The 15,358-nt window shown below is 48.1% G+C and overlaps 1 protein-coding gene across 1 annotated transcript in view; it reads right to left on the reverse strand.

Annotated features, from left to right (window-relative positions):
• Window positions 1-6,257: 6,257 nt before the first annotated feature.
• Window positions 6,258-15,358, reverse strand: part of BBS1 (Bardet-Biedl syndrome 1) — a 71,616-nt gene continuing 62,515 nt past the window's right edge. Inside the window, exons 11-14 of the mRNA XM_089557962.1 lie at window positions 14,788-15,220; window positions 13,388-13,468; window positions 8,660-8,797; window positions 6,258-6,714 (exon numbers count right to left, since the gene is read on the reverse strand). Of these exons, the coding sequence (XP_089414088.1) occupies window positions 6,648-6,714; window positions 8,660-8,797; window positions 13,388-13,468; window positions 14,788-15,220 (719 nt within the window). The 3' untranslated portion in view covers window positions 6,258-6,647. The remainder of the gene's footprint in view (window positions 6,715-8,659; window positions 8,798-13,387; window positions 13,469-14,787; window positions 15,221-15,358) is intronic.

The raw sequence follows: 15,358 nt of genomic DNA on the forward strand, positions 1-15,358 counted from the left end.
GTAGGCACGTTCGTAATTTTAGTGGCAATTACGAGTTGAACTCCATTACAAAGAGGGCGAGAAAACTGAAACGCGAGGGCCTCAGCACGTGTTTTCTCCGTGGCCCTATTGGAAGTGCTCAAAGTTCCCGAGCAAAACAGTTTGGTTTGTTTTCTCCGCATTTGCATCTCTGAAGCGTCACCGTTTTGTTCTCTTTGTCGTCTAGTTGGAGCGGTTTTCTTTGATCAAAATTCGGAAGCGAGTGGCTTCCATTACAAAAGAAAACAAAATTGGCTCAACTAGGTCCGATAGGCCAGCTTTCCAGGCATGCGCTTTCGAGGCGAAGGCTGTGTTGGGTATCGAAATTTACAGCCTTTGTTTTAACCTTATCCGAAAACCTGGCAGTTCTCTGAGGTTGGCCGTGTGCTGCCCTGCTGGAGGTATGGGCTTAGCGTAGGCCGGATCACTAATGCTACGTTTCGAGGACCACTGCAAGATGTGCAGGGCTTCCTGGCCGACCTGTCGAGAAGAAGGACTCGGACACTGACGTACATTCGTGGTGCACCGATCAGCTGCAACCACTTCGTGACGTCTTCGTGGCGGCGGACGGAATGAAATGATCGGAGGCCCAGCCGGCGGAGAACGGCGAGCCAGACAGGCGCCGTCAGGTATGCGGCCGGAAGCGCTGCTGCTCGGGGGAAGACAAAAGAGACACTGCGTGGGGCAGCTACTGGCGACGGCGTCGGCGTACACAAAGGCGTCTAATCCCCTTCGCCGGGAAGGCTGAGTGCGGCGCTTCTCCCGGACTGACCGTGGAACGACGGACGGGACCCAGTGACGACTACAGCGGGGGCTACGGCGCCGCCAACTCATTACCCTGTGCGCCCTGAGGATCCGACAAGCGGAGGGGCGACACGGCTAATTTGTCCCTGAAGAGGTCACCGTTGTGAGCGGTCAGCGCTCGCGTCCCCATCGATCAAGCTCATCACACAGCAGAAACGACCTTTGGGCCTGGTCAAACAGTTCGCGACTGAGAGACGCCATGTTCCTCCTTGCCCGTGTGTGTGTGTGTCTGTGCGGTGTGCGGTGCCACGTGGGGAAGGCGGAGCCTAAGAAGACGCTGGCGGCCCATTGGACGCTCAACCAGAGATCAGATTCCCTAGCTGGGTGCCTGGGGAATCTGAACTGCATTTAAGCAGCCATCTGTGGGGTGCCAAATCATCCTCCCCCATTTTCTGACTTTGGTCTATTTGCTACTGTACAAAATGTAAAATAAACCTTCAAGCTTGCTATTCCTTCCGAAGGCTTCCCTCCGTAGTCTAGCTGCTTCGTCCTAAAGCGGTGAAGACCCTGGTCCCGATCCCCGAGCACATCAGTAGGGACCTTAAATGATCTTCTAATAGTCCATTTAAAATACGGGGTGGTAAAAGTTTCGCGTTTTGAGGAAAAATGTTGTCGAAAACAATGTGGACAGACTCAAAAGAAAACATTCGACAGAAGTCTGTCTGGTTGGGAAATTTAATGTTAGGAGAAGGTAAGTGACGCCAACCAAGTAAAATACAGGAAAAACACGACGTTTCGGGACCGGCTCGGCCCCTTCTTCACGGTGTGACTACGGGCGAGCGCAGCTTGGCTTTTTAAGCCCCTGTGTGGAGGACCTGCGGGTCAATGGCCGCAGCCCATGGACGTAGGATGAGGGGAGAGTCCCCAGGGAACGATTAACATTCTCTCGTGTTTGCTGTATGTGCCACGACTCGAGTAGAAGCCTCCTGCGTGGGTTAGCTTCCGTTTCCAATACAATGGTGCTGTCGAAGTCAATTGGGTGGTCACACCCTTCACAGTGTTCGGCCACGGCGCTGCGTTGACGATTCATGTGACGGACGTCCGCTTTGTGTTGGTTCATCCTTTCCGCGAAGTTCTTCGTTTCCCCTATGTACGACGCCGGGCAGACGGAACACGGAATTTTGTACACGACGCCCTGGGCCTTTTCTCTGGGCTGCCGGTTTTTTGGGCGGGGGAGAAGGCGACCGATAGTGCTGGTCGGTTTGTGCGTTGTCAGCACCCCTTCTTTTCCGAGAATGCGACCGAGCGTCTCGCTCACGCCTCTCACGTAGGGGATGCAAACACGTTTTCGCTTCTGGCATGCGTCTGAGGAAATAATAGACCGGATTTTGTTTTGCCTTTCTTGTTTCCTGATAATGCGCCGGATGAATGAGCTTGGGTAGCCGTTCTTTTGGAGGTCAGAAACGACTCGGTTCTTCTCCTTCCTTTTTTCTTCACTTGAGGAACATATGGAGTCGGCTCTCTTCAGTAATGACGTCACGACAGATGCTTTGTGCGGGATGGGATGGTTCGAATCGAAATGTAGGTACCGTCCTGTGTGGGTTGGCTTCCTGTGCACCGAGGACTGCAGGCCTTTGTCGTGCCTTGTAAGTAGGACATCCAGAAAAGGCAGGCTGCCCTGCTGTTCATGTTCAACAGTAAATTGTATGGCCGGTTCAACTGAATTTAGATGACTCTGGAGGTTTTCTATCTCTGAGGTTTTCACCACACAAAAGGAGAGGACCCACTGCTTAGTGCTGGAAGGATGTTGTAAATCTGCACGTTTAAAGGCTCAGGCAGCCTTTGCACTAACACAACCTGTGGGGTATGAAAACGAGGCCAGTGGACACCAAAAAAAGGAGGTCGGCTGGCAACAGAAAATGCTTTGCGAACGGTGAAAATGGGATTCAAAAATTTCGAGGAAAGTCTGCACAGTTAGAAAGTGAAATCGGGATAAACGAGGGAGAATGCGGGCCTCAAGGTACAGCACATTGGTAGTCACGAATTTGGGGACGCCAAGGCACATCCAAAGCACCTCCCTCTCCAAAAGGATGAGAGGACGATGTTTGTATGAAGCCGAGCCTGAAAACAACACAGAGCCAAATTCTGAAATTGGCCTGACATACAATATGTAAATCATTAGGAGCGTATCCCTGCGCACACCGTACCTGTGACTGCATAACCTCCGTAACATGCCTGCGGTACGAGTCCCTTTCACAGCAACATGGTCAATGTGAGGCCGCCAGGTGAGTTTGTCGTCATAAATGACGCCTAGGTATTTTAGGGATTGAACTTGAGGTATTGGTTGAAATTTGAATGAAAGAGTGACCACAACAGGATCCTGTAGAGGAAAATTAAGGACGGCACACTTGTTAACATTTAATGTGAGGTGTAAACTGCTCAACGAGTGCTCAAGAGAACTCAAATATGATTTCAATTGATCATAGAGGGAATGTATATCAGGTGCAGCCGCAAAAAAAAGCAATGTCGTCCGCATAGACGCAAGTGCGAACATGGTGGTGGAGAGGAATGGAGCTCAGAAGAATATTGAACAGCACAGCGAAAGGACAGCTCCTTGCGGAACACCTCTCGTCTGTTTGTACCTCTCGGATTGTACCCCATTATGGACGCAGAAGAATTCCCTGTTATAGAGAAATGCAGATATCCAAGCAACTAATTATTCTGGAAACTGGAGGGACTGTAATCTGTGTATTAGGATGGAATGCTCTACACTGTCGTAAGCTTTAGAGACATCGAGCGTAACCAAAGCAGCATACAGGCGTTGACGACGAGCAAGAAGAATACGACTCTCAAGATCTACATGTGCATTCCATATCGAACATCGCGGCCGGAAGCCGAGTTGACACGGGCTGAGAATAGTTCTGCGGTCCACGAAGGCAGAAACCCGCATAAGTAACACCCTTTCTATTAATTTTACCACGTTTGATGTTAGAAAAATAGGCCTAATATTTTCCAATTCATAGCCACCACCCTGGTTTTTAAGTAAAGGGATCACCTTGGCCAGCTTCCACTCAGAAGGAATCCAAGCGTGTTTGATAAAATAGTTGACCAGGTGCAACAAGGAGTCGGGAGACGCCTCAAATAGTAAAGTAACACCATCAGGACCGGGAGCAGAAGCTGGTAATCTCTGAACAACTTGAGGAAGCTCCGAAAGAGTAACTTTAGCGAAATAATTATTTGGCGTCGTTGGCGCAAACAACATGGGATGTAAATGAAATAGAGACGAGAACCCCTTATGCAGGCCCGCGGCAATTGATTCAACCACCTCGATAGCTTCCTTAGGTGACATAACTAATGACTGTAAATTACGAGAAGGCAGGACCAGTTTTCTGGACCGTAAAAAACCAAATAATGCCCGTCGGTTTCCCGACTTCGAAAGGTGGTCAAAATGTTCAGAGTCATATTTCTCTTTCGCACGAGAAACTGTGCGTTTAAAGGTGGCTGCTACGAATTTATAATCTCTCCAGTTATTTGGGCATTGGTTATAAAGAAGCTTTTTCTATGCTGCCTTCCTCCGCCTGTAATCCCTCGTACAGTCCGCGTTCCAACAATGATTAGAGGAATCCCCTTTTGAGGGCCGCACCAGGAACTCCGACTTTTTACAGCATTCCTCTAAAGCCAGGCATATGCTTGTTGACTGGCAGTCCTCGGCGATGTTGGAAACTGACGCGAGGGCAAAGCGCAACATCGTCTAAAATTTGTCATAATTTACATGCGTCCGCAACGGACGAGCCGCAGGTGTTACACGACATATGATATCAAAACGAATAGGTATATGGTTACTTGAGGAGCCGCAATCAACAGTAGACCAATTCATTATGCCAATTCCAGGACTGGTGAATGTAGGATCTAAAACAGATTTAGACTGAGCGCAAAGGTAAGTGGCTGATCCAGAATTTGAACACATAAGACTGTTATCAGAAACTCAGTCCCAAAGGCGCTTCCCACATAGATTTGTGCGGTAGCCCCAAGGCACATGGTGTGAATTGAAATCGCCAGCCATGAGAATTGGGTTTCCACAGCTAGCAAGAAGCGAAGCTAGCGTATCCTGGACTCCATAGGGGAAATAAACATTTACTAAGGAAAATTACCCGGGATTAAAAATTATATTTACCCAGCAAGAACAAAGTCTAATGCCAAAATCTCACAGTCAGGGGCCATTTGCTGAAAAGATACCTTAGCCTTGTGGCAAAGTTTTGAAGAAACTAACGTTAGCAAACCCCCTCCTCGTGACTGGCGATCTAGACGAAATTAACAATAATTTTTAAAATGAAAATGCTTGTCGGCTGAGAGTAACGTTTCTTGAAGAATTATGACATCAGGATTAAGCTGGGAAGAAATACAGTGTAAATCTGTTGAAGCTGTAAGAATAGAGCGACAGTTCCACTGTAGAACTCGCAACGACGCTATGGTTTCGAAAGCAGAGCAGCAGCAACTGCCTGCTCTAAAATGGTGTCCGGCATAGTGCCAGGCTGCTGCTTCTTTGATTTGGATTGTGAACGCGGAGAAGTAGATGAAGGAGATATCGGGGACCCGCTGCGCTTTAGGACCCGCACATCAGTCTCCATCATCTAGGAGCCAATTCCAGAGTCACTGGAAGTACCCGTAGTAGGGTCCCTAGAAATACTTGCCCTACCCGTAGTAAGTACAGTGTTGGGGGCAGAGGTTTGTTCTTGGTGCTGAGATGTTGCAGATAGTGAAGAACGGACAAGAGTAGGGGTAATTACATTCGATAGAGAAGCCAAACTGGCCTGCACAGCATTACTAAGCTGGGAAGCGAGGACGTTGATGATGCATTCGTAAACCCTCCGAAGAAGAAGATGAGCGATGATGATGAATATGTACAGATGAAGACGAAGGTCGCATGTTGTGCTTACAATATGTATTACTGCAGTTTTTTTTTTCTGTGATGCTCTTCTGTGATCTGTAGTACTTCCCTGTAGTAACGACACGAAATTCTCATACCAAAAAAATCTTGTTAGCACAAGTGTTTCGCACAAGTCGGAAACATTACACAAAGCCTGATGCGAAGAAAGAAACTCTTTTTTTCTGTTTACACTTGGTAAGAGCGGTAAGAATAATTCGCGAATGATCTCGCCGGTATATGTTAGGATCCGTAAACGCGTTAAAGCACTGTCAAGCAGTGGGGCGATCTCATACCTTTAACATCATGATCTGCTCCTTCAACACAAGAACAAGTGCTAATGTTCTTTAAAATCTCTCATTTTGTTCCCAAGGTAAAGAAGAAAAACAAGTCCTGTTGGCAACATAAAGTTGCAGCCCGATAGCACCGCATGCCATATCTTTCACGCTGCGTTTTAACCAGTGGGAATAAATTAGGACACGGGAGCCACACGTACGAACAGAACAGATGCTATTCTATACCACTTTTATTGAACGAAACTCGCTTTTTTTATACGACACCCTAACGAACACAGAACGACCGCGGCACTGGTAAGTTTCACTGAGGAGAGGTGAAGTACGGCTGCTCTGGCGTGAGCATCCATTTTCCGCCTCCGACGGTTGGGTACACCGCACCCAGGGCTATTTATTCGTGCTGCCTATTTATCTTTTCACACTCTGCGTATCTCACAGTTCACCAGGTAGATCGGTCCAATGCTTGGAAGTCTGCCGGTGGTGGCAAAATCTTTGGCCGTAAAAAAAACTGCCAAAAGGAGACTTGGCAGCACTTGCGATGGCCAGAATCCGGAAGATGGTAGGCACTCACCTTGTAACCAGTTCAGCGCGATTCTCTGCGCAATGAACAGCTAAATAGCCCATTCTTGCCTCCTTTCCTTGTGTGGAACTAGGTGCAAGAATTTAAATCAGTTTCGTAAGTGGCATCTTCGAAGAAGTATGCACATGTGTAGCCAGGCAGAAGAAGCACTTCTTGAGCGTAAATTGCTGGGCTAGTTGGTTCATAATGTTGTCAGGGTGGAACCAGCGGAACACAGACGCAGGACAAGAATAAGGAGGTACGCACACCACACCGCTGGACTTGCGACTGATTTATTTCGAAGAAAACCATCACATTTAAAGGTTTCCCTGCGCAAGCGCTCACTCTGGATGATGGGAACAACTGTATTAAGATAAAAGAAAGTTATATTCTTTATCCGTGATAAAAACCGAGGGATCGCTGACACACTTCTCCTTGTTTTTCCTGATTAGAAACGCTTCAAGAATTTGACGCTCTCGTCTTGTTTTCCCCCGACCGATAATGCTCGCGCAGTGAAGCAAAGGAAAACATCCCTCGCATACCTTAACATGCAAGGCTAAATTGCTTCCAGTGCCTGAATTGAACGTTGTTCGGTGCTGCCTCAGACGTTCATTGATGCATCCTCCGGTTTGCCCGATGTAGGTTTTCCCACAGGACAATGGGATGCAGTACACCACCCCTATTTCACACGAAGTGAACCTCGTCTGGTGCTTGGTTTTATAGGTCCCCTTTTTCTGCGGACCACCAGAAATATGGGCGCACAAACCAGACAGTTTCCGGGGGGCAGAAAAAACCGTAGTGACACCGAATTTTTGTGCCACTTTTTTTAGACCATGCGATGTCTTGTGGCAGTAAGGAAGCACTTCAATCTTCTTGCTGTTCTCTCGCGATGGACTTGCAGATTTAGCCGACAGTTTCTTCATCTTATTCCCCAGTGATTCACCCACCGCAAGCAAACCCGACGGGGGAAACCCAGCATCCGACAACCGCGCGACCTGCTCGGCCAGACTTTGCTGCATGACATGTGGGCAACTTGCCTCTAGAATTTCTCCTCCAAAGAAATTCGACCGCCGCGGCCGGGATCGAACCCACGTCTGACCCGAAAGACGCGGGTTCGATCCCGGCAGTGGCGGTCGAATTTCTTTGGAGGAGAAATTCTAGAGGCCCGTGTACTGTGCGATGTCAGTGCACGTTAAAGAACCCCAGGTGGTCGAAATTTCCGCAGCCCTCCACTACGGCGTCTCTCATAGCCTAAGTAGCTTTGGGACGTTAAACCCCGTACACCAAACCAAACCTTTCTTGAGAGCGTTCGAAAAGCACAAATTTGCGATGCTGCGTTTCACCAGCTTCGAATGAGCCGATTCATATGGCAAAAGCGACTCTCTAGTCCTGGGCGCATATTTCCAACACACGTGCCCGTCGAGTAAAAAAGTCAATTCTAAATCAAGGAACCTAATGGTCTTGTCAGAAGGAATCTCTTTGGTAAAAGCCAAGTTGTTAGAGCATGCGCTAAAAACATTTAAAAGCTGGTCTGCCACAAGAGTAAGCTGGTCAGTTTCATTTAAATTTTAAAATGACTAGAAAATCGTCCACATATCTGAAAACCCTAATAACACGTGTGTCTTGAATGGGATCCTATAGAATCGAGTCAATTTTTGCTAAAAAATGTCACAGAGAACTGGCGCTACACACGAGCCAATGCAGATACTTCGGTTTTGCACCACGTACTTGCTGTCATATTGAACAATTGTCGAATTTAAATACACCTTCAACAGCTCAAGAAAAGATTCCAGAGATATGCCACACTTATTCGGGAAGGAAATTGTCCCGGTTTTTTCAATTAATTCGCGTACAGTGAACCTGGTGGAGTGCCTCTGTTCCGGTTTTCCCGGTGCCAATGCAGCCTTCTCTTTGGACATTGTGGACTTGTTTTACTATGTTCCGCATGATGAACTCTTTTGTGCTGTACGAGTGAGCGCTTGCGCAGGGAAACCTTTAAATGTGATGGTTTTCTTCGAAATAAATCAGTTGCAAGTCCAGCGGTGTGGTGTGCGTACCTCCTTTTTCTTGTCCTGCGTCTGTGTTCCGCTGGTTCCACCCTGACAAAAAAAAGCACTTCTTTCACTGGGGCAAGCAGGCTGCGACTGTCGGTGCAGGAGCTTTTCCCAGATGTGCAGTGATTGGCGGCTAGGGCATGTCCAGGGCAGGAATCTGCACCAGAGCTGTCGCCAGGACCCTCCCTTGTCCAGCCACCAGCACCTGCGAAGCGTTTGTCGGTGCAAGAGTGAAGGAAAGAGCCATCGCGCTCTCCGCCCTGGTCGAATGGGCCTCAAAGGAATAATCTACAATTCTGAGCAGTAAGTATATGTGCGGCTCGGCTTCTTCGCTTGAAAAATGTGCCTTCAATAGATCAATAACCTATAGCATCGGATTCGGCGAGTTACCCGCCGCAGAAGTGCGCTGCTCTGAATCACAGACATCGACGTCACGAAGTTCACGGGAATTAAGACAATAAAAAACTGGCTGTCTGTTAAGCATTTTACGAAGGTTCTGTAAATCCTGTGCATTACAGAACCTCCGGGACCTCCACGCATGTGTCAAGCCGAAGGACGGCCGTTATCATTCACAAGAGAAGCATTCTGAGCACATAAATAGAACCCTCTGTATTTGAGTGCAGGCCTCAGCTCGTAGTGACCTCTACGAAGCAATACTACTACGGGGCAGTGAGCACTCGTCCCGATCAACTCTTTTTTCTCGTCATCTATTTTCGCGCCGACTCTCCCCCATCAGGTTCTTCTCATTTGGTGACCCGGTGTTAGCAGTGCACTAACATTCGACATTAACAAGGAAAGTATACGCCAAACTGGACAAAAATCTAAACAGGTAGCAAGAGGTCATCCTAACGAAACTGCAATCAGACACATACATCAATGCAGTCATATTCAGCTATCATCATCATCAGACTACGCCCACTGCAGGGCAAAGGCCTCTCGCATGTCTCTGAAATTAACCCTGTCTTTTTCCATTCAAACTTCGTATCCATTCCATTAAAACTTCTTAATGTCATTCGCCCTCACAACTTACTGCCGTCCCCTGCTACGTTTGCCTTCTCTTGGAATCCACTCCGTTACCTATAAGTACCAGCGGTTATCTTACCTTCGCGTTACATGCCCTGCCCAAGCCCATTTCTTCCCCTTAATTTCGACTAGGATGTAATTAATCCAGGTTTGTTCCCTCAACAACTGTCTGCCTGCTTACGGTCTCTTAACGTTACACCTATCATTTTTCTTTCCATAGCTCGCTGCGTTGTCCTTAACTTAAGCTGAACCCTTTCCGTTAATCTCCACGTTTCTGCCCCATGGGTGAGTGCCTGTAGGATACAGCTGTTGTATACTTTTCTCTTGATGGATATTAGTAAACTGCCATTCATGACCTGAGAGAATCTGCCATAGGCACGAAACCCGATTCATATTTTTCTAGTCATTTCCATCTCATGACCCGGATCAGCAGTCACTACCTGACCTAAGTAAACATATTGGTTTACCACTTCCAACACCTCGCTATCAACTGTGAACTGCTGTTCCTTTGCGAGACTGCTGAACGTTACTTTGTTTTTTTTGCGTGCTAACTTTTAGGCCCACCGTTCAACTCTGTCAAACTCATTGCTCACGCTTTGCAGTTCATTTCCTGAGAGACTGTCATCAGCGAGTAGCAAATTAAGTATTCTCCATTAACTCTTATCCCCGATTGTTTCCAATCCAGGCCTCGCAACACCTTCTGTAAACAGGCGGGAAATAGCATTGGCGTGATCGTATCTCTCGACCTGACGTCCATCCTTCTTGCAATTCTATTGCTGAGTTTATGGAGGTCTATGGTAGCTGTCCAGTCTATATATATATCTTCCTGTATTTTCACACAAGACTCTTCGACACCTTGATTCCGCAACGCCGGCATGACTGCTGAGGTTCCCATGGAGTCAGACGCTTTCTCCTATATCTGCGGACAATCAATATGTCTGCGGATATATTGATTGTCACGGTGAAATGTAACAATATATGAAAAAACTCCGATGATAAATTCTTTCCCTTTCAAAAGCGCGTTTGTCCAGAATTGTTGGCCATGTCTGCGGCGTAGCGGCTAACTTATCCGGATATTACGACAGTCAATGACTCAGCAAATGAGGACTGGAGGCGACGCTGTCCAACTCACACCCGGAAGACCAGCCTTGACTGGTGAACCGGGCAAAAGCGGCGGCAAAAGCCAATGAGCTCCTGGGATGAGGGCCCACACAACTAACATTTATTTTTTCTGTTGATTAAAAGTTTTTCGCTCACAAAGCGCACACGGACACAAGTGTACGCCTTTCATGTTGCGTATTCTGATACATGAGCGATGGCAATGATATGGTCATGTAGATGAGCCGCCGGGCGTATGAGGCAAGGGCGGACCCCAGTGAATCAGCAGAACAGCGTTGTCTCAGAACGTCCAGAGACTTCTTCTGGACTTTTCGTCGTCTTGTTCCCGAGAGCTTGAAACAGTATGACTGTAAATGTCAACGTAGTTAGCTCAAGCACAATGCCAAACTCCACTTCTCGCGTGGCTTTCTTACTTGGTTAATGACTCGGAGGAAGAACGTGCCCTACCATTGTGGACAAAAACATTTTTTTAACGGGAAAGAGTTTAGAAGCTCAATTTTTCATATATTTTAAGATTTCACTGTAACAATCAACCTATCCGCAGATCTGCCGCCGGCAAGCTTGCATTCCTTTGCTATTAACGTTTTTGTTATCCACAAAAGCGTTCCGCATTGTTTTTCTATGGCAGTCTTACCTGCTCGATGCGAGCGATAGATACACCATAAAAGAAAGATTTTACTACATATTGGAAGACGGGTTCGATACCGGCCGCAGCGGCTGAATTTCCATGAAGGCGAAATTCTAGAGGCCCGTGTGCTGTTCGATGTCAGTGCACGTTAAAGAACCCCAGGTGGTCGAAATTTCCGGAGCCCTTCACTACGGCGTCCCTCATAGCCTGAGTTGCTTCGGGACGTTAAACCCCAATAAACCAAACCAAACATGTTGAAAGAATGGACCATTAACTTCAAAATTTCTATACCAGTCTCTCACAATGTTGCAATTTTCAAAATTATTCTCCAATAAAGAACGCTGGACATGGTTATGCGATCGTGTTCATCGGTCCTAATCTATTCCTTTTTTTTCCTTCTTTTTCTACGTCTACGAGTATAGGATTATGCATTTCTTCCTCTTCATCACCTTTTGCGTCCGCCATGCTAGCATTGGGCGCTAGCAGGGGCAGGAAACTTCCGTATGCACCATTGTCCAGCCAATACAGACGTCAGCGCCCATTCCTTCATAGCGGCAGGAGGGAGGCCAACTGGAGCGTGTACCGTCGTCGTGACAACGGTATCCAGCAGATAGGACTTCATTCCCAAGCGGGGTTCGAACCACCGCCGTTAAACAGAGCAGCGTCGTACCCCGGTGCCTCACCATTCGGCCACCACCCTGCCTGCCTGCTGCCGCGCTACGAGCATGCGCAGGAATCATTCAGTTTTAAGCATCAGTTCTCTTCCAGTGACCAGGTGCGATGAAATAGCTGAAACCGAAACTAATCGGAATTTCCCGGCACTGGTTCTAGCTAGACTACACTAGACATAAGGAATAAGCCTATTATGATACATTCCAGCGGCTAAAAAGACACGGACGAAGGTAGACGAGACAGGACGACCTTCGTCCGTGTCTTTTTAGCCGCTGGAATGTATCATAATAGTACTACCAACCAACTAGCCCAACTTTCTACGCTTAAGGAATAAGCCCCCTAAATGCTTCGAATTTGAAGAGGACGCATAGAGTCCGGAATCCAGATTTTGCAAGCAGTTGGCTTTAAAATTTTCCTCTGCCGCACTGCCAAACATTGTTCCGCAATGCCCTCACGGCCCCCAGCGGCTCGCAATGCCAGTAAACACGCTTTACGCGCTCTTATGTCACGAGAGCGTACGTAAGGCCGGATTTCTCTGATATTTTTTCTACAGTTACCATTCAAATTGTCCACACTCTTCATCTCAATTACTTTCTGTGTATATCACGATTGTTATGTACAGTTAGGGTATGCTATATTAAGTCTGGCTATTTCACAAGTTACACCTGGATGACCGCAATTGTCCAAGTTTCTACGCTAACATCGACGACCCATGGTAAAGAATAATATCCAAAGTATTTTTCGGACTTTAACCCACATGTAGGGGTGACTGTGGCTCATCAGTGCTAATCAGGTTTTCCTGCAATATAGTTGCGCGCTGTACGCATGCGTTACCAAGCGCGATGAACTGGTGCCCAGAGTGCTCTGTAAAGAAGCAACGTTGACGCTGGAAGCTGTTTACTGCCACTTCCATCTTTCCAGAAGGCAGACCTTCAACACTGCTGCGGTTCGTGAGAAGACCGAATCAGTGCGAGGCCTCGGCTACGAAGTGCGCGAATCGGGCACTGCATTGGATTTTTCTCAGTCGTGGAAGAAAATATCCACAAGTCTTCACCGCCACCGAGTGGAAATGCCTCGTGTGAGCAATGCGGCCGCGACGTCGCCATTTGCAACCTCCAGTGACACCACAACATCACGCAACTGCACGTAGCCAGGACGTCGTGTCGTACGCATGTGATTGATGGCATGTCAACTGCACTCTGTACTGTGTTCTGGCTTCGTGATCCTGTGACGCCATTTCGCTCCCTGTAAAGCTCTCCATCCATGCCGCCTAAGCACAGGAAAATAGGTTTGATGTACCGTTTTTTTTTTGCAGAAAAAAAAAGAATTAAACTGCCGTTGTGGTACCCTCACCTTGAGCACGCCAGGAGCGCCAGACTCTGCCGTGACCCTAGCCGTGTAACGGTAGGCGAGGCTGGGCACCAAGTACGCCACCTGCGTGGACGCGTACGCACGTTTCAGCGTTTTCTGCATTTCTCGCGAAGAGGTGAAGTTGCTGTTTCCGCCGACTGTGACGTAACGGACTAGATTAAAAAACCGCTACAAGTCACGCGGACACATCATTCTTCTGTGGAAACGCGCGACTTCTGGTGGCCTACAGTTAACATGCCGGTCATCTAGAGAAAGCGACGGCTGCAAGAAAATCGCAACCTGAACACTTTCTTGCTAGCCGTGTGGCAGCCAGTATGGTGAATCTTCTAGGTAGCCAAAGTTTACTTTCTGGAACAGGTATAAAGAGTACGATTTGAAAACAATCATCTGTTCAGATAACTTGATTCCCAGTGGTGTCATTTTGACCGCTGTTCCGTTACATAGAAGCATAGAAGCAGCAGTCCATAGATGTTTTGTTTAAGTTTGGGGCATGTAGAAGAACAGAAATATTATCTTGAAACAAATATCAACTCTCTTTGCAACAACGAGTTGTTAATTTCTAGTCTCAGCACCTATGTGCAAGCATTCTTAGCAATACCATCCCGACGCTGCACAGAGAGAGTACAAACTCCTCTCCGTGATTTGCCCTCCGTGAGTGGCAGTTTTCAGTAGAGCAGATTCGACGTCACCACACGGGAAAGCGGAAACGGAAGGTCTACGGGAATACTATTGCTTTAACAAGTTCCTGCGTGCGGCTTGTTTCGGTGGAAATTTCGGCGCTGCTTGTTAGTCTTACAGCAGTCCGGTAAAGTATATAGATAGGTGGGTTCGGAATTTTATAAACGCGTTCACTACCTATTTTCTTCTTTTTTTTGTATATGTTGAGGGAAAGATAGCAATCTTTCGAAATGTACACCGTAGCTTAACATAACAGTTTCTTCCGGATTAACCCCTATATCGGGTGTATTTTAGACAAATTTGAATATTTCTGTCCGAAACACAAATAAAATTTTGCCACTTTCAAAATTCTGGAGGCTTTCAAAGAAAACTCAGAGTTGTGGCGATTTTAGTTCCGCTGACCTGGGGCATCTGATTTTTTTGCTTTTGTTATCTCCGAGCTGGGAGAGAAGGGTAGAGGGTAAAAATAGTATGGTTTAGTTTGGTTTATGGGTGGTTTAACGTCCCAAAACGACTCACGCTATGAGGGACGCCGTAGTGAAGGGATCCGGAAATTTCGGCCATCTGGGGTTCTTTAACGTGCACTGACATCGCACAGTAAACGGGCCTCTAGAATTTTGCCTCCATAGAAATTCCACCGGGGTGGCCGGAATCAAACCCGCCTCGTTCGGGTCAGCAGTCGAGCGCCATAACCACTGAGCCACCACGGCGACTGGTAAAAAGAGTACAGAGGAGGATTGTGCCCATTCTTTCCTTCGTGATCGTCCCACTTGGCGATAAAAATGCACCTTGCGACAAAATCCATGCCAGCCAAAAGGATCTCGATTGCATTAAGCCTCAGAGATGGCTGTGGGCGGTACTCAGCCTGCGTGGTGGGCTTGTGCAGCCGGTACTGGTCCCCGCCGTGGACGACCATGGTGAGCCTGCTGAGCGGACGCGAGGCCTGCAGGCGCACGTGCAGCGCCAGCTGGGGGCCCAAGCCCTGCACCTGCGCGGACAGCTCGAGCAGGACGGCGCCGCAGTCGGCCGCGTCAGCGCTGCGCGCCGGCGCCGCGGCGCCCAGCACGGCGCGGTGGTACTGGCGCGCCGCCGTCAGCCGCAGCCGCTGCAGGTCCCGCAGGAAGCCGCGGTGCATGGCTGCGTGAGAACCCACGTCAGTGTCTCTGCGTACCCGCCATGTGATGTCGGGAAGGCGAACCGGAGTTTTTCGCAACGTGATGTAGTGAGAAACAGAACCGAACAGTCAGGAGCGCAGCCGGTGCAAGAACGCAAGCC

Source organism: Amblyomma mixtum, chromosome 8, assembly GCF_055824585.1.
Source record: "Amblyomma mixtum isolate Tamu chromosome 8, ASM5582458v1, whole genome shotgun sequence".
NCBI lineage: Eukaryota > Metazoa > Arthropoda > Arachnida > Ixodida > Ixodidae > Amblyomma > Amblyomma mixtum.